Source organism: Megalobrama amblycephala, linkage group LG5, assembly GCF_018812025.1.
Source record: "Megalobrama amblycephala isolate DHTTF-2021 linkage group LG5, ASM1881202v1, whole genome shotgun sequence".
Taxonomy (NCBI): domain Eukaryota; kingdom Metazoa; phylum Chordata; class Actinopteri; order Cypriniformes; family Xenocyprididae; genus Megalobrama; species Megalobrama amblycephala.
In genome coordinates this window covers 17,631,743-17,652,627 of record NC_063048.1, presented here as the reverse complement: position 1 = coordinate 17,652,627, position 20,885 = coordinate 17,631,743, and the positions used below count along the sequence as shown (strand labels likewise).

The 20,885-nt window shown below is 39.2% G+C and overlaps 2 protein-coding genes across 3 annotated transcripts in view; both read right to left on the bottom strand.

The window, feature by feature from the left end:
* The window catches only part of kiaa0586 (KIAA0586 ortholog), a 154,434-nt gene that overhangs the window by 119,226 nt on the left and 14,323 nt on the right, over positions 1–20,885 (bottom strand). For both annotated transcript variants that reach the window (XM_048190913.1, XM_048190914.1), the window contains one exon: positions 20,207–20,333. In XM_048190913.1, coding sequence (XP_048046870.1) covers positions 20,207–20,333 — 127 coding nt within the window. The remainder of the gene's footprint in view (positions 1–20,206; positions 20,334–20,885) is intronic.
* Positions 12,242–15,417, bottom strand: irf2bpl (interferon regulatory factor 2 binding protein-like). Its single transcript, XM_048190919.1, has one exon. The coding sequence runs from the start codon at positions 14,952–14,954 to the stop codon at positions 12,969–12,971; it is 1,986 nt and encodes a 661-aa protein (XP_048046876.1). The 5' UTR covers positions 14,955–15,417; the 3' UTR covers positions 12,242–12,968.

Sequence of the window (20,885 nt, the reverse complement as noted above, 5' to 3'; positions counted from 1 at the left end):
GCGTGTTGTGCTATTCTTTTATCGTCATTGGTGTGAACGTGCCTTAAAGAGCCTCTGACAGTCTATATATGCATTTTTTTCACCTATTTAAGTAATAGCAAACACTGCAAAAAATTATTTTAATTTTTAGAGAAAATAATGTGAAAAAGCTACCATAAAAGTTACCATAAACAGTGAAACATTGTAAATGTTTATCAAATTATATGCAATTTCACTGTAACACTGTAAATTTATGGTTTTCGCAAGTAAAAATTAGGAATAACATAAAATCAGTGAAAAACAATAAAAAAAAGACATTCCCAGAAGTCCCTGCATGACATCAACAACATTGGCTATTCACACTAAGTGAAATGAGCACATTTTCTTAGCAATAGATGCTATATACACTAAGATGTTGTTTACACTAAGTGAAAATAGCAATATATTCTATTTACACTATACAGAAGTATCAGTTCTTTGCAATAAGTGTAAATAGTTGTTAGATGCTAGGGGTGTGACGAGACAGGTATCTCACGAGATGAGACAAGACTTTTACACACTATTTTTAAGAAATCCTCAATGGCGAAATACAACAATACACAAGTACTGTAAAAGGTGCTACAGTATTTATTATCAAAGGCAATATATGTGCTACAGTATTTATTAATCTATGTTTATGTTAGTTCATGATAGTTCACAGTGCATTAACTAATGTTAACAAATGAAACCTTATTGTTTGTGCTTAATAAGATTAAGAGAAAACTGTTATTCATTTTTATGGTAACACTTTACAATAAGTGCAACCATAATCACACTCTGTCAATATTCAAAGTGCAAATAAGACCAAATTTTTCTCTGACACAGAGCTAAGAGATGGTTACAACTACACTGCCCAGCCTAAGATAGCTTTCATATTGAGAGATATCTGTATTCATCAGGGAGCCGCTGTCAAAATGCGGGGTATTGAAATCGCGTTTGAATGCACGCTCACGTTAACTTTCACTTTCAGCAATCGCGCGTAACTCTGTAAATATGGAACGGCAGCGACCATTATCCAACTGAATTAAATGTTTTTTTATTTAAATACAAAGCAAAACGACTGTGGAGGCGTAATGTAAATGTAGCTAACTAACCACTCTGTCATGGCAATGTCACGAGACTACTTTTCGCCTCGACGAGAAATCTCGTCACATTTTAGTCTCGTCACACCCCATTAGATGCTATTTATACTTATAAATAGTGGCAGATACTATTTGCACCTCAGTATTGTTGTACATTTACAGGATGCAGTAATAAAATAGAGTGCAAATTACTATATTTTTTAAAATTATTAAATGGATGCCCCCTTATTGGGATAGTAAAGCCCTCCCTGCACCTACCCCAACCCCTACCCCTACCCAAAAAATACTTTATTATTAAACACTCATTAGGCTATTTATTTTCCACTATTCAAATATTTTCTTCATTTTTATAGAGAATAAATGCCTTACCGATCTGATATGTGATGGGAAAAGGGAGAAGAGTGGATTCGGCAAAAGGCGGATTCGAACTCAGGTCGAACGCGTCAAAAGCTACTTCCACATATCATACTCCCTACAGCCTACACCACTGCAGGCGTTGAACAGAGCATAGTCTTTTTAATCTTGTGTGACATAACCAGACATTGGTGGGCAGAGTTAGTGTAAATATTCTTTGCCAACAAGACACTCCGTTCATATAAATCATTTTGTTTCTTATTTTTATTGTGTTTTGCATTTCATTTAGAAAATGAAACACATTTATTGCATTATTTTTGTGTCATGTGTTACCCTGATGGTGTTTTGTCTGTGTGTGACACTGTACACAAGTACACAATACACAAGTATTGACCATGTTTTATGTTAATGATTTATCATGTGCCTTTCTTTTTAACCCCCCTGAATTATTGTTGTTGTGGTTCTCAGTACATTTTAAGATAAAATTCAGATTTAGGTTGTTTAGTTAGCTTGGTATATCAACATTATATTCATTTATCAAATATATAGTAATAAGTTGTATACAGGCACCAATATGCCATCCTATAATACTAGAAACATTGTCACCACAATGAATTTCTGGCAATCACAGCTGCCGTTTTTTCCCCCCGTAAATCTAACAGGATATTTTTCACAGTGAACCTCTCCGCCAAATACCACATGATTTCAGGAATCATTCATGTCTGTAGCACAAACGGTGGAGGACAAATTGAACGCCGAAGTGCATTACTTGCAGTTAAGTACTAAAATACTGACAAATGCAATTCTAAACTTCTACTGCAGCTCTCCACATGCAAAAATGCCACAAAATCTCTTCTAGGGAAACTGTATGTTCCCCCGGACCGTATGGCATTCAGAAGAGCTCTGACAGGAGGAAAAGAAAAATAGGATATCTGGAGACTAAAAAGACCTAGACTTTACAACCAACCACCATCACCCCAGGTCTGCTTCTCCATGGTAACAGGCATCTTCTCTCACCCCCCTCTTTTAGCGGGGCTCTCCAGATTGGCACGCAACAGTTCATGACAGACACAGCAGCTGATAGCTGGTCGAGCCTTCTCGCCGTCGAGGAGGTGGGGAGAGTCACCGTGTCTGCTGATTAGTAATCAGAACACAGACTCGCTCTGAATCCTGGGGGTTGAAAACTGAATTATACATTGCCACTGCCAATCAGACCATGCACTCCTTCATTGGCATTCTATTTAAAGAACAGACTCCATCTCCTAATCACACTGAAGACATGAAGAGCCACACAATCTAATGCAATGCCAGACTACAGTGCACCACACACGGCATTTGCGGGAAATGTCAGAGACGGTGCCAATCGGTTTGGTAATATTACTCCACTAAAGGTAGCACACGAAAATGGTGCAAAGCTAAGGCAAGGATCACTGTTACTAGTTCTTATACTTGGGGTTAAGGAGTTGAGCAGACCTATTACATTTTGGAGCTTAACTCATCTGTACAAAATGAATAAACCAACAAACAACAACACATCCACACAACATTAATCAATGGTAAAATTAAAGGTTTAGTTCACTCAGAAATAAAATTTCTACCATTAATTACTCACCCTCATGTCATTCAAAACCTTTAAGACCTTCGTTTATCTTTGAAACACAAATTAAGATATTTTTGATGAAATCCGAGAGCTTTCTGTCCCTCCATAGACAGCAATGCAACTACCACTTTCAAAGTCCAGAAAGGCAGTAAAGACATTATAATAGTCCATGTGACTACAGTGGTTCAATCTTAACCCTGTAAAGCCTGATATATTAAGTAATAGTCAGAAAATTGGAAGTTATTGAACCTATAGACAAAATAATAATAAAATATTACATTAAATAATCATGTTTTATGCTTTGTATCTTATTTGATACATCAAGCATTTATGAGCCATTATGAAAGTGAGAATATGGAGCTCACACTCTAGTGCAACAGGTTTTTTCCAGCAAAGTTTTAATCATATTGATTATGTATCAAATATGATACAATAGGCTTTATAGGGTTAATTTTATGAAGCGATGTACGATAGGAGCTATAAATATGATTTAAGTGTGAGATTTTAATCTGCACCAAAGCACAGACCATCATTTGCGCAACTGGATGTGCAGATATCTGTGATTACTCATTTGAAGGTTGAAAAATTAAAAATAATGAGGAAAAAAAAAGTGACCAGGATGTCATAGAGATTTGGTGATGGGCTATTTTGACTTGGGTCTGAAAACAAATCAAAAACAAAATTAAAAACATCCTAGCAACCACAAATCAATAAACTAACATTGACTCAGAACATCTTATCAACCACACAGTGATGCCCTGAATATATGCCAGACAGGTGACAGCCCAGTGCTCTTTAAAGGAACACTCCACTTTTTTTTGAAAATAGACAGTTTAGTCTTACCGTTTTCGAATCCATTCAGCCAATCTCCGGGTCTGGCGGTACCACTTTTAGCATAGCTTAGCATAGTTCATTGAATCTGATTAGACCGTTAGCATCTCGCTCAAAAATGACCAAAGAGTTTTGATATTTTTCCTATTTAAAACTTGACTCTTCTGTGGTTACATCGTGTACTAAGATCGACGGAAAATGAAAAGTTGCGATTTTCTAGGCCGATATGGCTAGGAACTATACTCTCATTCCGGCGTAATAATCAAGGAACTTTGCTGCCGTACCATGGGTGCAGCGGGCGCAATGATATTACGCAGCGCCTGTGACCCCCTGCTTGCACGGGGAGCGTACCTTGCAATCATGAAGACATTTGTGAGAGATGCTGCGTAGTACACAATGCAACTACAGAAGAGTCAAGTTTTAAATAGGAAAAATATTGAAACTCTTTGGTCATTTTTGAGCGAGATGCTAACGGTCCAATCAGATTCAATGAGCTATGCTAAGCTATGCTAAAAGTGGTACCGCCAGACCCGGAGATCGGCTGAATGGATTCGAAAACAGTAAAACTCAACTGTTTAACTCTAGGGGAGTTGGAAAATGAGCCTATTTTCAAAAAAAGTGGAGTGTTCCTTTAAAATTGCTTTTCAATATATGAAAAAATTGATTCCTGAGCACAAAATCAGCATATTAGAATGATGTCATATCTAATAAACGCAGCCTTGATGTATGCGCATATATATATATATACATATACATTATATATATATACACATATATATACATACATATATATATATACATATATATATATATATACATTATATATACATTATATATATATATATACATATACATATACATTATATATATATATATATATACATATACATATACATTATATATATATATATATATATATATATATATATATACATATACATATACATTATATATATATATATATATATATATATATATATATATATATATATATACATATACATATACATTATATATATATATATATATCCTTTACTAAAAAATAATGGGGCTTGTATTGATGTGTTTGCCAAGAGACTCAGGGCCTGCAGACAAAAAAAAAAAAAAAAAAAAAAAAAATCACAAAGGAGAGTTTGTCAATGACATTCTTTCATTCTTTAGTCGAATTTCAATAGGATTCCTGAGTTCTACCATTTCAAGATTGGCGTGAACAGCATCACAGCCAAGCCCGAAATAAACCATCTGCGAAAACAATTTACACATATTTTTTCCCCTTACTTATTTCAAGTCTGGAAGTGTGAAGGGAAGTCTGGTTCAGCTGTTGACATTCCTCTAACACTCTGTAATGAAGCACCATCACGGGTCTCTTTCACGCAACAGATGGGCTACATGTTGGGGGGGGATGGGGGTGTACGGGGGGTGTCACACTCAGCCCAGGTGACAGGAGGAAGGTGATCGCGGATGTACCCATCCGAAACACCTCTGTTTGCAGGGGGCATTTGTGGCGGTTGGGCTGCAGTACAGTCAAAGTCTATATTAACCAATCGGCAGCCAGGAGCTGAGGTCATTGAGCACAGCGCGCGGCAGGCGGCAGCTGGATACGCTGCGAAAATGTTCAGTCAACAAGAGGTGGGAAGACCGAGTGAAATAAAATACAGGGAAAAACGAACGGGGAAGTACAGACACACAGTACATGGCTTCAGCTGTTGAGATGAGGAAAATTAAATATTAATGTTATTTCAGAACATAACTGCTGGTTTTGCATTCCGACATGTTGGCGGAAGGGAAAAAAAGACTATTATTATGGGGCAAATCAATCTTTATGCAAAACATATTTACTACATCTACATCTAAGAACAATCTTCAGATGCAAGATAATGAAAATTATGCAAAGATCCAAACACATAATTCAAAAAAAAAAAAAAAAAAAAAATCTATAATCTAACATGGTAGCATAATTTCTGATAACTTGCCCATTGAACTGATCACGCATGCCCGTTGGATGATCAACCAAACAGAAAAACAGAAAAGGTCAAAGTCAGCTCAATTCAACCCTAGTATTTACTGCAGAACAAATATCAACATGTTCACAAAATCATTTGAAACAAATGAGTTGCTTTCATACAGTACCATACACGGTTTATTGATTCTAGAAAAGGCTAAATCTATCTCATAAATAAAGGATGCATTTGTTGACATGATTGTAACAAACAGCAGAGGAGGCCTCGGCTGATCAATCTTACTCATTTCCTAATGAAAGCAGATGATACCACTCCGGGTGTGATGATGGGCTGGGGTTGTTTTGACACAGAGGAACACCTGATTAGATTTAATCAGAAGGCCTGGAATAATGCCTGAGTGATGGGAAAGGTAAAGACCCACAGACAAATAAATGACATCACCTTTAAAGAGCCCTCCAATTAGACCCTTCAGTGGGCAAACCACACCCATTGTCCTTTCTCGCAGCTGCGATAGATGACAACCTTTGGTTTCACCACAAGGTCGTTTGGAAGGTTTTCATTACATGGGAGTTTCGCTGCTATTAATACTGATGGTTTTGGTCCAGTGAGATCATCTGTGTTTCTTGGTACATGATCAAGGCAACAGACAGACAGATACTAATGCAGACACAGAATCCTGATCCCTTAACAGCTCAGTGAAAGCATGCGCTTTCAAATTTAGGACAAGACAAGGTTAAGTAACGGAGAAAAAAGGGCAAACGAGAGAACAGAACACACACTCAAAACACAAGTCTTTAGAAAGAGTCAGAGTAATTGAACGTAAAAGTGAAAAAGTCTGTTATCAATGCATTATCCTATAAATATCCTATAAAAATAAATAAAAAAGTTAAGAGATCAAAAATGCTTGTAACAAATTAAAGCAAATTATATATACATACATATACATACATATATATATACATATATATACATATACATATATATATATATATATATATATATATATATATATATATATATATATATATATATATATATATACATATATATATATATATACATACACATACATATATATATACATAAACATATATACATATATATACATACACATATATACATATATATATATATATATACATATATATATACATATACATATACATATACACATATATATATATATATATATATACATATACATATATATATATACACATATACATATACATATATATATACACATATACATATACATATATATATACACATACATTATATATATATATATATATATATATATATATATATATATATATATATATATATATATATATATATATATACATATATATACATATATATACATATACATATATACATATATATATATATATATACATATATACATCTATACATACACACATATATATATACACATATATAAACCAATAAACTAACAGTATTGGTGATTACCAAAATCATTTTTTATGTTTCTGTAATGGTTAATCCACACCAGTATGTGTAAGCTATTTAGTCACAGTAGTGTTTCTAATGCTAAAATATAATTATTGGTGGGATTTAATGGCTTCAAAGATAGATTGCACAAAAGTTTAATCAAAAGCAAGTCTTTGGGAACAACTAGAAACTATCTGGAAGTCAATAACACAGACTGTGGAAAAGTATATAAAAAAAATGCCAGCGACAATGCAAGCTGTTATATATATATATATATATGTGTGTGTGTGTGTGTGTTTCAGTTTGTTATTTGCCTAATAAATGACAATAAAAGTTGACAAATTCCTAAAATTGAACATTGTTATGTTTTATCATATTGCTGATGCAAAAACACCCCTTAACCATGGAAAAATCGCTATAATGTTCAGCCTCAAGAGGCTTACTGCTTTAATAAACAACAGAGCACTTAAAAGTGAACAGTATACAGCTATCCGAGCACAGTGGATGGTGACCAGATTGTAGAATGAGAGAGAATGTGTGTGAATGTGTGAGGGGGGGAAGGGGCCTCGATGGAAGATGGATGACAGAACAAGCCGCTGACTGAACTCGCTGTACTGTGAAAGCCTAAGAAACCCGAGACCTCTCTGTGTTAGCAGAGCTCCAGTCTAAAATGGCTGCCAGTCGTGTAAACAACCCAGAGAATGAAAGGGGGCTACATTTCTCCAGTGAGCCGGCCAAGAGCCGCACAGCCCGTGAGTTACAAATTAACCCTTTCCTTCCAACCAGCCAGCCCGTCTGCAAACTAAAAACAAAGGAGGGGATGCTTCGTACTCAGTGTTTTGTGGGAAAATGAGATGATTATCAAAGAATGTGTGTCATTTCATGCACTACAGCTGTTTAAATGTATAAAACCTTATCAGAAAGCACATGAAAGGTCCAAAAATTGCGCTTCGGCAGGTATTCAGCGGGTTCTCCGTTCAACACTTTAGATCAATCAAGTGAAACCATCCTTGAACAATCCAGCCTGCGAGCTTTTCAAGACAGACAGAGTCTCCATGGTGCCCTATAGGCCATTTTCATGTGCTCAGAAACAATCCCCTGCCCCCAAACTAAGCCCCCCACCCCACTACTTCTCCGGCGGGAATCTACAGGAAGCTGTAACAGGCCCTGGCCCTCAAGGAGGGACTGGCCTTGAAATGCAAATTGGAATTCCATCCGAAAATTGATGTCCTTTACTAGCTAATGAAAAACATCTGAAACGCTGCCAAAACGGACCCCTTTTTACAACCCACATGCCATTAGTCAAGGGTAGACCAGAGTTGCGTCTGTTCCGAGAGGCGTATGTTCTTATATAAGGCACGGATAAAAATAGAGACCTTTAAAAAGATGTTTATTTAATGACAGATTCACAAAAGTGAGCTGCAAAATCAAAACTGATACTGAGAGATGACAGATATCACATTAAATCATATTAACAATAACATGCCATTCCCAAATGATTGAAAAAGGATTTACTGTCTAGTTTCTCCGCGCTAGAAAAGAAAAAGAGCCGCCGAAAAATAAACTAAACGAGAGAGTAGGAGTGAAAAGCAGGAGAAAATCAATTCCCCCTCTGCGCCTTTAATATCTGCAGAAAGAGGGGGAAGCACACGCCCGCTGTAGCCCACAGCTTATTTGCGAGGCAGGAATGGAATGTCTGAGATTGCATACATTATGTGCCAAAGAGGCCCTGGGCTATGGAAGATAGTGCTGACATCACCGTCTATAAATGGTTGTGCTTGGAGGCACAGTGAATGAAAACAAAATGGGAATAACCCTTTTGCACATAACCCCCCCCCCCTCCTCTCCCTTCTCCATTGGTGCTAAATAACAAGCACAATCGCAGAGAGTTAAATGCCATATCGCAGTCAGGGATGCATTGATGCGGTGGGGGGAAAATATGAGGTTGAATGGTTAAAATAGTTTTGCATATACCAGTTTAATATGCAACTTTAAGCCATTTGCAGGCTGATTTCCCCATTGTGCCGCTTTTAAAACATTATTTTGTTTGTTTGCAACATTGATGTGACCAATGGAATGGGTCAGGAAACCTGCATGAAAACAATATATATATATTATGCAATACAAGTAAATAGTAAAACGTTAGCAGCACAGAAAAATAACTTCTAAACCAGTATGAACAGACTACTGTACATACGGGAGCAGAATGGCAATCAATATTTAAAGTTGCGACGAAATGAACATTTTCTTCCGTTATTGTAATGTACATCCGAGTATATTGATTTATCAATAAAGAAAAAAAAGCAAGACCGGAATCTGGTTCGATCCACCGGTTGTTGATTGTATTTTGAGATTTTACGCCCAATGTAATTGCATTGTTATTCATTCCGATGACAAGAAAATAATGTAACCATATCAGCAAGAAAACTACTGTAACTGTAAAAATGACAATTAAACAAAAGACATGCAAAACATGGCTGAAAACACATGGGCGCAGACAGCCAAATGCCGGCACACGCAGGGTTAACACTGAACCTCTCCACGCATTCCTGAATAAATGATGTTTTGAACAAGGCTGTTACCATGGGCAACTGTGCACGATGGCACTGCAGCGTAACCTTTGGAGTGGCTGTATTTTTATCCACTGGAAACTTCTCCCTTGAAGGGGGTGAGATAGAAAGAGAGAGAGGGATAGAGAGAGAGAAATGTGTGTGTTATGGGGATGAAGGGAATTGGAGGAGGGGAAGAAGCCGCTGGCTTCCTTAGCTAGCGAAGGGAGGACAGACTGCAGAGATTTTACAATATGACCAAAAACAAATGTTCCGAAACAGACAAGCTACCACGTTTAGAGATTAATATTACTTTTGAGATGTTGGCAGCAACACAAATATAACACATATATCCAACATACAACAGATTGTAAAAGAGGCTCAAATACATCAATTCTTTTTAACCACACACATAAAAAAAAAAATATATAGCAGCACAAAGGCAGTGATTGGATTTGCGCTCGTCTTGATATCATTACAGAATATCTCTATCCTTAAATGGCCACTCAAAGTAATTGCATGATTTCTTAAGCAAAGGTAAAGTAAAGGGTCTTCTCAACATCGTCCAGATGTCAGTGTCTCAAAGCATTCCATGAAAAGGTGCAGAATTTAACACACACACTCAAGACACCAAAGAAGCATGTGTAGTAAACAGGAAGTGAGACCCCCGCCTTCTGTAATGGGTGGGGTTGGTGTATCTGTTTATTTTTTCTTTGTATGTGCACTGAAACTTAAAACCTAGGTGATTACGGAGACAGCCAAGGGCACCTCAAACCCAAGTCAGTTTTAGCATGACAATAGAAGCCCACTCCATCCTGAACCAGACACCACACCTTTGATTCCTCACAGACAGAGCAGCAGCGACAATATCACTGCAATGCACCACAAAGCACAACTAAACTCTTTAGAAGGATTATGGATGTATTATACAAAACTGAACTAAATTGCCTCGCTAATCTATTGTGCTGTCATTGTCTTTTGAATATGTAAATATTTTGGCATCTTAATTCATATGCATGATTCAACGAGGGGGGAAAAAAACATTCAGTTTTAACTGTGCATCAGAATATAGTTACAAACCCTGCTCAAAACCTTTCAATATCTTCTATTTTATGTTTTTAAACAAATATTTACAGATGTGGTGCAATATATATACACACATTTATGTATTTATATGCACAAGAATGTATGCATACATGCTGATTAACAAAAATGTGTTGCACATGCCCGTTAAAGAAACAAAATCTTGCTCAGTGCAGAAGCACTCTAGTTCCCGCTTAAATTATTCTGATCTACAGGATGTGCACCACAGGCCTCCACAGAATTCAACCACAGAGCCCACTTCAGTAAAATAGCTTGGCATGTGCATTGTTCTCTGACCTTAACGTCCCCCGTGTTATTTGGTCTGGATGCTCTTGCATGGCCGGCTGCCATGAATGAATTGTGCCACCTTCTATTTGTCTGTGAAAGAGCATTAGTTTGAGTCATGGCAACAGCCACGCACCAACTGTTTTCCCTCGCTCCCGCAGCCAATGCAAGTGTACGACTGACAAGTCACATGACCAACCAGCTGAATTCTAAATGAGGAATACATCCCCAGGGCCATCTCAGGCATGTGCAAGCATTTTCCCTCTCCAGCTTTTCTGCCCGCAACAAAATACTCTGACACGCGGAGAGAGAGAACAGCTAACAAGTCCTAAACTGAGGCGTAACAGATTAAGACACGGTGTGCTAAGAGCAGGGTAATCGTGTGCTATTTTAACGCCTTCTGCATATGCAGTGAAACAGTTTTTATTGTGCGCTATTAACAGAACTTGTTGCTAAGGGAGTAAAAAAAACTAAACAAGCACTTCACGTACCCCATGTGACACCCATCAGGGAGTGCTTAATGGATGCTTCATGCCCTGTGGCTGCATCAAACATTTGACTTTTAGGTCAGAGTAGCAAGACTACATCTGTCTGGAGCAAAAACAGTGACATGAATGCACAAGACATTAACAAAAGCAATGAAAAAGATATGCTTACTACGATACTCGATCAACTGTTACTCTTAGCAACAGAGAAATGTTCTTAGCTGAGTACTTTTCATTTTTTTTAAAGAACTTTTGGATGGATTTTGTTGGTAAAAAAAAAAAAAAAGAGAAGGGAAAAAGAATAATTTGGCCCCCTTAGCTTATGAACATCTACAAAATATTGAAAACGAAACATCCGTTTCATTATCAAATAGACGACACTAAAAATATCCACGTTGCCAAGATGTCTTCTATTATACAGAAAGAAAAGAAAAAAAAAAAAACGAATTTGCCAACTATAATTCATCATAGAACTTTGAAATAAATGAAAATATCAGACATTTCTATCCTGAACAAATTAACACGCCACAAAGAGTTAATATCAATGAATTTATTACAATTTACTCAGCTCCAAGGCACGTTACAAGTCTTCTGTTACTACAGAAATATGTATAAACAAACAGAGCATTTCATTTTTCATTTACAGTATTTTTTGCTCTACTAAAGCGTCCGTGCAACTTTAAAGCAAAAAGAGAATGAAAACACGTAATAAAATATATCTGTATTCTCAGACCACGGGATACAAATTAAAAACTGCTGTTTTAAAGATCATACTAAAAAAACAAAACAAAAAAACAAACAAAAAAAAGGACGGGATCAAGAAACAAAGAATGCCCTCTCTTAGACTCACTTCATTTGTTATACCTACCACAAAAAGTGTATTCATTAATAACATTTTTTTTTTTTTTTGCTTGGGATTGTACATGTAGATGTGGAAAATAAGTATGAAATTGAATAGAAACGTTAACGTAAATCGTAAAAGTGCCGTAAAAAAGGTTTCCACGCACACATCCTCCTCCTTCGTGGAGGAAAACAAATGTCTCTGTACACTGGACTATTTCTGTTACTTCAATATTCACAACAAGTAGGCTGCGTCTCAAAACCAAGCGTGCTGCACACTTAGCATTTCTGAGCATTTAAAATGCATCTATAACGTTCATAAATGTTGTCTTGGTAGGCAGTTCACCAAGTTTTAAGACACAACCTTAAATATACTCGTTTCACTTGTCTGTTTCTGATGCAGGAAGCATATATATTTATATTTAAGGGTCTCTTTCTTTCTTTACTTTGACATCCCCAGCTAAAATGGTCGCTATCTCGCCTTGCATGAAAGCCCAAGGCACGTTTGACCCTACCAGGGGACATTTCTCTCCGCTGGGGCAGTACACCTCTCCTGTGGCCCCCTGCGCTTTGATGCTTTCCCGGGAACACGGGAAGCAGAATTTGTGGTTGGGAACTGACGGGCACTGGACGAAGTGTGTGTCTTCTAAACGTTCGTGGCAGATAGTACAACACAAGGGTCCGTTATTGGCCATGGGTGAGTCTGGAATGTTCTGAGGGTGCACCTGATCCATGCCCTGATGTGAACCCGATTGGGAAGGCGTCCCGGTCAGACTGATCTCCCCATTTCGGGAGGCCAAACGCCGCTGTCCGGACACCGAAGCGGGGGAGACCGGGCTGCTACTGTTGTGTCGGGTGGATGTGGTGGAGTGAACGGAGTTGCTGTCCTTTGGTGAGTGTGCGTTACCCAAAGTGTCTGCGACCGACATGAGCGCAGCCATGGGGGACTGTCCGTTTTGCGGGGCCGATTCGGGTGGGGTGGCTCGGCTGGAGTGCACAGACCCCAGGGGCGGAGGTCCGCCGTGAGAGGCTGCGAACGAGCCGGACCCCATGGTCAGTTTGAGCGCCTCGCTTTGACTCGCCATCCACTGCTGTCTCTGCTGCTCGCCCTCTGCCGAGTCCGGTTCGGGGGAGGCTTTGCGTTTGCGCACGCCCGTCCTGAGCGCACTGCCCGACGCCACGGCCCGGGGCATGTTGACCAGCGCCGAGGGCAGCAGAGGGCAGCTGGCGTCGATGTACGGCTGGGGCAGCATTTCACCCCCGAGCCCCTCCTTAAAGAAACGCACAGACTCCGGCAGCAAATCGCCCAGGAGCCTCCAGTCACCAGAGCCGTGCTTTTTCTCATATTCCAGGTATTTAAAGCCAGAGGAAAGCCCTCTGCCAAAGTCTTTCATGCAGTCCTGATACATCTGTTTAGCCACACCGGACGCACTGGAAAACACATTACCAGATCCACTGGGATACTCAATGAAGATTTTCAGTTCATAGTCCATGCCAGGCTTGGAAATGGCATCAAAAGCAAACACCCTACCTAGAAGGGAATGATCTTTCTTGAACCTCACATCAAACGGAGTGCAATTGGAAAGTGTGATGAGTGTGTCCCTCACTATCTTAGGTTTGTTTGCCCAATCCTCTGACCTGTTTCTCAAACTTTCACTAAGTTCAGCCAGAGCCTCTGCGTTACGCTGCTTCTCTTTCAGATCTCTCTCTTGGTCCGTGCTGGACACAGAACCGGGTCTTTTACCTTGCTCGGAGAGCGCGAGCGCAGGTCCGATGCTGGTCGTGGCTGGAGGGGCTCGTCCAGACAGGCTGTGCTGCGCTATACTCGCTGCTGACGGTGGGCCGTTCAGGAGGGTCTGCGGGAGGAGGTTCGGCGGCACGCTCATCTGCCCCGACACAGCCACCAGCCCGTGGTTCCGACGCGAGTTAGGGCTCTGTCGGTTCAGCTCGGGGGGTCCGTCGTCTGATTTGGGGAAGCCGTTCGGTCCACCGAGCCCGTTCGGAAGCCTGTGCGCGCCGATGCTGGAATAATCAAAGCGCGATCTCTCGGTTCCGAGCGCGTATCGTTCCAAGCCGGACTGCTGTTGTTGTTGTTGCTGCTGCTGCTGCTGTTTGGATGATCCGTCCACATGATTCATCTGAACCGACTCCTTGGATGACATCCCCGCTTGTGCTTTCACCGCAGGCGGCGGCGCGGGACCCGGGGATCTCCCTTCCTGGAAGCCATGAGCCCGCTTCAGATGGCGCGCGGTCTCGATAACAAACTCGATCCGATCCGCTCCCTCGTAGTTCACGCAACCCCTGCACACGGGTTCCGTAAAATCCCAAATCATTGCCCACGGCATGCGCGGCAGGTCGCACAGATAACACGACTGTCTCCTCGACGAGGAGACCTGCGCCGAAGACATGTTGAGCTGCTCCTCTCGGATCCGTTATACGGTTACTAGGAGGCGAATGCGCCTCTTCTGCTTCTCGGAATGCCACCTGGCTGGGCCAGTGACGTCAACACCACGTTCCGCAGTTCCTTTTTCTGTTACAAATGACAAGCCACTTGTTGCCATGCGAGTGCGCATGCGCTAACCACTCCCTAACAAATCTTCTGAATGGACCGAGAAACGCGCACCGCCAACAATATGGCAAGCCGGTTAAACATGTATGCTTAAAACATACTATTATGTTACTAGCGGTTTTTAAATTATCATCAAGTAAATCCAATGGTCACTAGTATCTATTCAATGGTTATTCATTATATATTAGTATTTATTTCATTCTAGTCACTCTAAATCTCAATAGTGGCAAGTAACTATTCCATTGCTACTGGTAACAGTGCGATTTTTGTGTTTATTAGTATCTTTTTCTAATAAATAAGTACTATTACGTCTAAAATATGTCTCGGAAATAATCACTAGAAACTAATAAATAGTTAATATAGTAAACCTGGAATAGACACCAGCATGCACACTAGTCTGTAGTGAATAGTTAATATCTGAACAACAGATTCCATACAGGTAAACAAAACAAAACAATTGTTATCAGTAAAAATAGATTAGTTACTTGTCACTATTGATATAATGACTAGTACCAAAAATATAAGTACTAGTATCTAATGAATAAATGTGCTAAATTATTATAAAATGCTAATTTCACAGATACTCATCACTGTTAGAATAAACATTGCAATCTGATGAAAAGTTTCTAGTGAAAATGAAATGGATACTAGTCATTACTGGATTACATACATAACATTCTAAAAACAAAAAAAAAACTATTTAGCTAATAAATATACTTTTTTTTTTTTTTTCTATAGTAAAAAAATAATGTTGAAGCTGCTTGCCATACCTCATTGGCCAGTTTGCTTTCAGAATATCAGAGCCAGAGTTGTGGGTGGAAAATCTGAGGTATTCATGTTTCTTCCAGAGTGTCCGTTCTTACTGCTTCTAAAATGTCCATTAGCTTGATATTCTGTGGTCCTATTAATAACGCAAGATCATGTTGTAAAAATGCTTACACCAGCAAAATGCATGCGTGACTTACAATAAAAATAAGCACAATGTGGCCATACACATAGATATTCTTGGGCATTTGAAATAATATCTGTACCCCATTGTGTAGAAACCTCAAACAAAAACAATGTTTATGTCTATTGTAGACATCTTTAAGTGATTTAATAATTAGGATTATAAAGACTCATATTTCCGTTGTTTTGCATGGTAATATCAGTCAGCCTCTGAGTGTTTGTTTACATTAAATGAGGAAGTTTGGCAGCCTCACCCCTAGAGCCCCTTTCCCATAGTCTATTCTTTGCTTAAGAACACACCGTAGACGACACGCAAAAAAAAAAAAAAAAAAAAAAAAACAACTCGCTGTTATACAACAAGACGAGAGGGTGGAAAAACTGAGAGAAGGAAAAAAAAGAAGCAAGGGAGGTCTGAAGGAGAGCAGAAATGCCATTTATTGCAATCCCTGCATTCTGCTGGCACGGAAAGAAGATGTGCTTTATCCTAGCAAAACAGAAAAAAAACATAACTACCAAGTAAGGCAGGATCCAAATTTGAGGATGTGATTTTCTCCCTCTGCTGAAAATTATATATACAGTACATCAAGCATTACAAAGCCTGAATTTGGATGTCAAAAGGATAAAATAACCACTACTGATATGGCAAGCAGAATGTCTTCCAGCTTGTAAATCCGGAGACAATTTGTATAGTATTCATGCTTTGTGCTTGTAACTCGGATGGTGTAAATGAGCCTGATGTCTTTCGTTTGTGCCCAAATTAACGACACAAAGAAACAAGTGTTTGTACAAATTTTCTTGGAGTGAGTCACTTGACTTCAAAATGAAATCAGGCTTTACTTCGCAAACAACCGCCCTTGCGTGACAAGACCATACGTAGAACTCAAAAATTTATATTTTGGTGAAAAACACAGCAAATTATGTTGCACAAAAAAATTTTATGGGCAAAAAAAAAAAAAAAAAAAAAAAAAAAATGCAATCCTTTAGCAAGAATGTAAAGTCTAAATTTGCAGTCTGCCTGTAAAGGATATTTCACCCTCCTTCCTTTTTACTGAGGGATGTTTCGCTGTCCCTGTAGTCTTCTCATGAATACAGATCACCCTGAGGCTTGGCACTCACTCACACACACATACACAAACACCCTGTGCAGAACATCACCCACCCACCTACTCTCACACTCACACACACACACAGAGCCACATACATGTGCGGACACACACACATTCCGCATGGAAAGTTTTCCACGTTCAGCTTTCCACCAGCTTATCGCAGGGGTTAACTCTCAGCTTCCGCTAAGTGTCTGGCGGGCTGCCAGAGTGAGGGATTCTGGGAAAAGGCAAGTCTTGCCAAGTACAAACTGCCAACATTAAGCAGGCCTGACAGCCTCTCTCCTCCTCCAAACCTGGCAGCCATTCAAAGTGCTCTTTCATTTGAGACGCTGGCGGGCGGCCAGATGCATGCAGATTTACTTTACCTATTCTCAGATGGAGCCGATAGAGACCGCCCCGCAGTTGCCATGGGAACCAGAGGCTGCTCGGAGACTTCCCAGAGCTGCTCGTGTGTGCACATCTTGTGTTGAACACTCGGTAACCTGCAGATGTATGACTTTCTCTCTCCCTCACTTGTTTTTTTTTAAAGAAGAGACCTCACTGTTACACAGAAATACTGAAAAAATGCAGCTGCTGATCTGCCAAAAAAAAAAAAAGTGGTGGTAGTGAAAGCAAATTTACTCTTTTAAAATGTTCTGTTTTCACAAAACCAATTCAACTCAGTGACTGGCTTTTGATCACACCTGGTATAGCCACATTTATTGAAAAGGACACATTTGAAGTATCACCCTACATGTATGTTAATAAACACAAGCTTTTTACTCCTCTGACAAAAACAGGACTGTGACAATACCATGATATCTTGACATATACTATGTATTGAATGATTACCATATTTATGTTAGTAACAAACAGATATATTTAGCATAATTAGCCAATATCTTAGGCTATTTTTGGCTCTATGTATGATGAAGAGTTCAGATACAAAAACCTGTCAGTCTGTCTGACATGTTTTCTTTTAAATTTGTATTATTTATCAGGCTTCTATGTTTAGGATCAATAATTTCACTTTAATGACAATGAAAAGGTCATTAGTTAGTTATTGAAATGCCTTACTTTCAAAAAAGGCACTTCAGTCAATTTTTTTTTTTTTTTTTGCAAAAACCGTGTTTTGTGTTTACTTGCTACTCGCGACATGCTGTTATTGCCCCTGTGATGATGGACAAAACATGATAAAAAAAAAAACTTGGCAACTGAAATCGGCTCATACGCAGACCGTCATTCATCTTGAAACCATATGATTCAATTTGCATCTTCCGACTAGTCCTTCTGTGGACTTAGAGGCTTTTGCTGACAAAGTAATTTGGCGTTTAGCGGTTTCTGTCAACGAACCAGTATTTCTGAATGGGCTGACGCTGGGATTTAGCGGATTTGAAGCAAAAGTATTTGGTGAACGTACTATGTGTGGAGAGCATTCGCTCAATATCATTATCTCATTTTTGACGGAAGTGGCGTTTAGCAGCTTTTGCATCTGAACTCTTCATGTATAACCCACTTATTTTCTATCATACCAAGGCTGCAAATACAGTAAAAACAGTAATATTGTGAAATATTATTACAATTTAAAGTATTTCTATTGTTCAAAAGAACAGCATTTCTTGTGAACATTATAAAAGTCTTTACTGTCACTTTTGCTCAATTTAATGCATCCTTGCTGAATAAAAGTATTAAAGGTGCCCTAGAATTAAAAATTGAATTTATCTTGGCATAGTTGAATAACAAGAGTTCAGTACATGGAAATGACATACAGTGAGTCTCAAACTCCATTGTTTCCTCCTTCTTATATAAATCTCATTTGTTTAAAAGACCTCAGAAGAACAGGCGAATCTCAACATAACACCGACTGTTACGTAACAGTCGGGATCATTAATATGTACGCCCCCAATATTTGCATATGCCAGCTCATGTTCAAGCATTAGACAAGGGCAGCCAGTATTAATGTCTGGATCTGTGCTGAATCATCAGACTAGGTAAGCAAGCAAGCGAAAAATGGCAGATGGAGCAATAATAACTGACATGATCCATGATAACATGATGTTTTTAGTGATGTTTGTAAATTGTCTTTCTAAATGTCTTTCTAAAGGCAAGCGCGAGCTCCGTGGGCGGGGAGCGTGAGCATTTAAAGGGGCCGCAGCCTAAATCGGCGCATATTCAATGATGCCCCAAAATAGGCAGTTAAAAAAATTAATTAAAAAAAATCTATGGGGTATTTTGAGCTGAAACTTCACAGACACATTCAGGGGACACCTTAGACTTATATTACATCTTTTAAAAAGACGTTCTACGGCACCTTTAATTTCTTTAAAACAAAACCAAAAAAATCCCACTGAACGGTATTGTATATCGGCCATTAAAAGCCCATCTGTCAACCTCTAATTAATTTACTAATGTATTAACATGGTAGTCCAAGGTACATAAAAGAACACCATTACACATGTCAAAAAAAAACAAACATGGTATGATCTAAAAAGCCAAGATACTTTTAGGTACTGTTTGTTAATGTCAGCTGCAAACCGTCTTCTGTTTGCCCCATGACAGTTATATAAACTCAATATGTCTTGCTCCTCATGACAAATTTTCTTCAAGGAGGCCAAAATGAATTTGCAGGCGTAGTGGAGAAAGTGTTTGGAACGGGATCCAAAAACATGTTCGTATTATTGAGAACCTCCCTTGCTACAACAGAGGCCAAGAACAAAGACATTCACTGTTAACCACTAATATCAACGCACTGCTTCTTGTACTGTCATTTTGACAAGTTGTGGTAAGCCTCTCACGGTGAGAGACACTCGAGCGAAACACTTGTATGCTCCGTCCGTTTTTAAGTGACACTTGCTTATGGAACATTAGGAAGGCATATTTAAACGAAAAAGACAAGATGGCCTAACCGAGTGCCATAAATAAAACAAAAGCATTCCTTTGGCTTGGGAAAAGAAGTAGTTATGTAGGTCCACTACTATGGTTACACACTGTGTGCACCGAAACACGAAAGGCCGAGGGTTGTGTGCCTTCCTGCTCTGAAAACAAGATCTATTATTACCTGGACCGCTCTGGTTGGCCGTTGTCAGCTGTTGCCATGGTGAACCTCTTTACCCCAACAGACTGCACAACGCATCTCTCTGGAGACCTTCGGTTATTAGGGCTCTGGTCCTGAAGTCTGCCATTTCCTGCAAAGAGAGAAGATATCGCAAGGATCAGCCTGGCCAACAGACACCTGCCGCAGTCAGCAGTCCGGTTCATCACTGCCAGAACACACACTGCTGCAGGCCTACGACTCTAACAAGGCCCTGTGTGTTTCGGCTAGTCATCAATTCTGCAGAAACACAGTGTGCTGTGCCAATAACCCGGACCATAAATACGTGATACGCGCCAGGCGTTTCTGAACACAAGCGAGCGGTTATTCTTTCGCTATTCTTACAGTTTGTCAGCCTATGACTGTAAATGGAAAAAGTCAAATTGAGTGCACGGAGGGGGAAACCTCATATGGCGCAGATGTAAAATATCCTGGTGCTTTTTCCTGAGCCCTATTAGGAGGCCGGAGAGTGGAATGTTCTCCCTGCGGCACTTCGGAATGCAGACGAAAGGAAACAAAGTTAAATAAATACGCAGGACAAGGATTTCTCAATCCTCCAAAAACAACAGTAGAGCTCCTGACCGTAATCATTTCCTTAAGGTCAAAAAGGCAGCATAAGGAGGGCCTCCTCCAACTGGAACAACAG

Excerpts from the sequence above, each read along its gene's own strand:
- irf2bpl (XM_048190919.1), bottom strand. The coding sequence starts at position 14,954 with ATGTCTTCGGCGCAGGTCTCCTCGTCGAGGAGACAGTCGTGTTATCTG.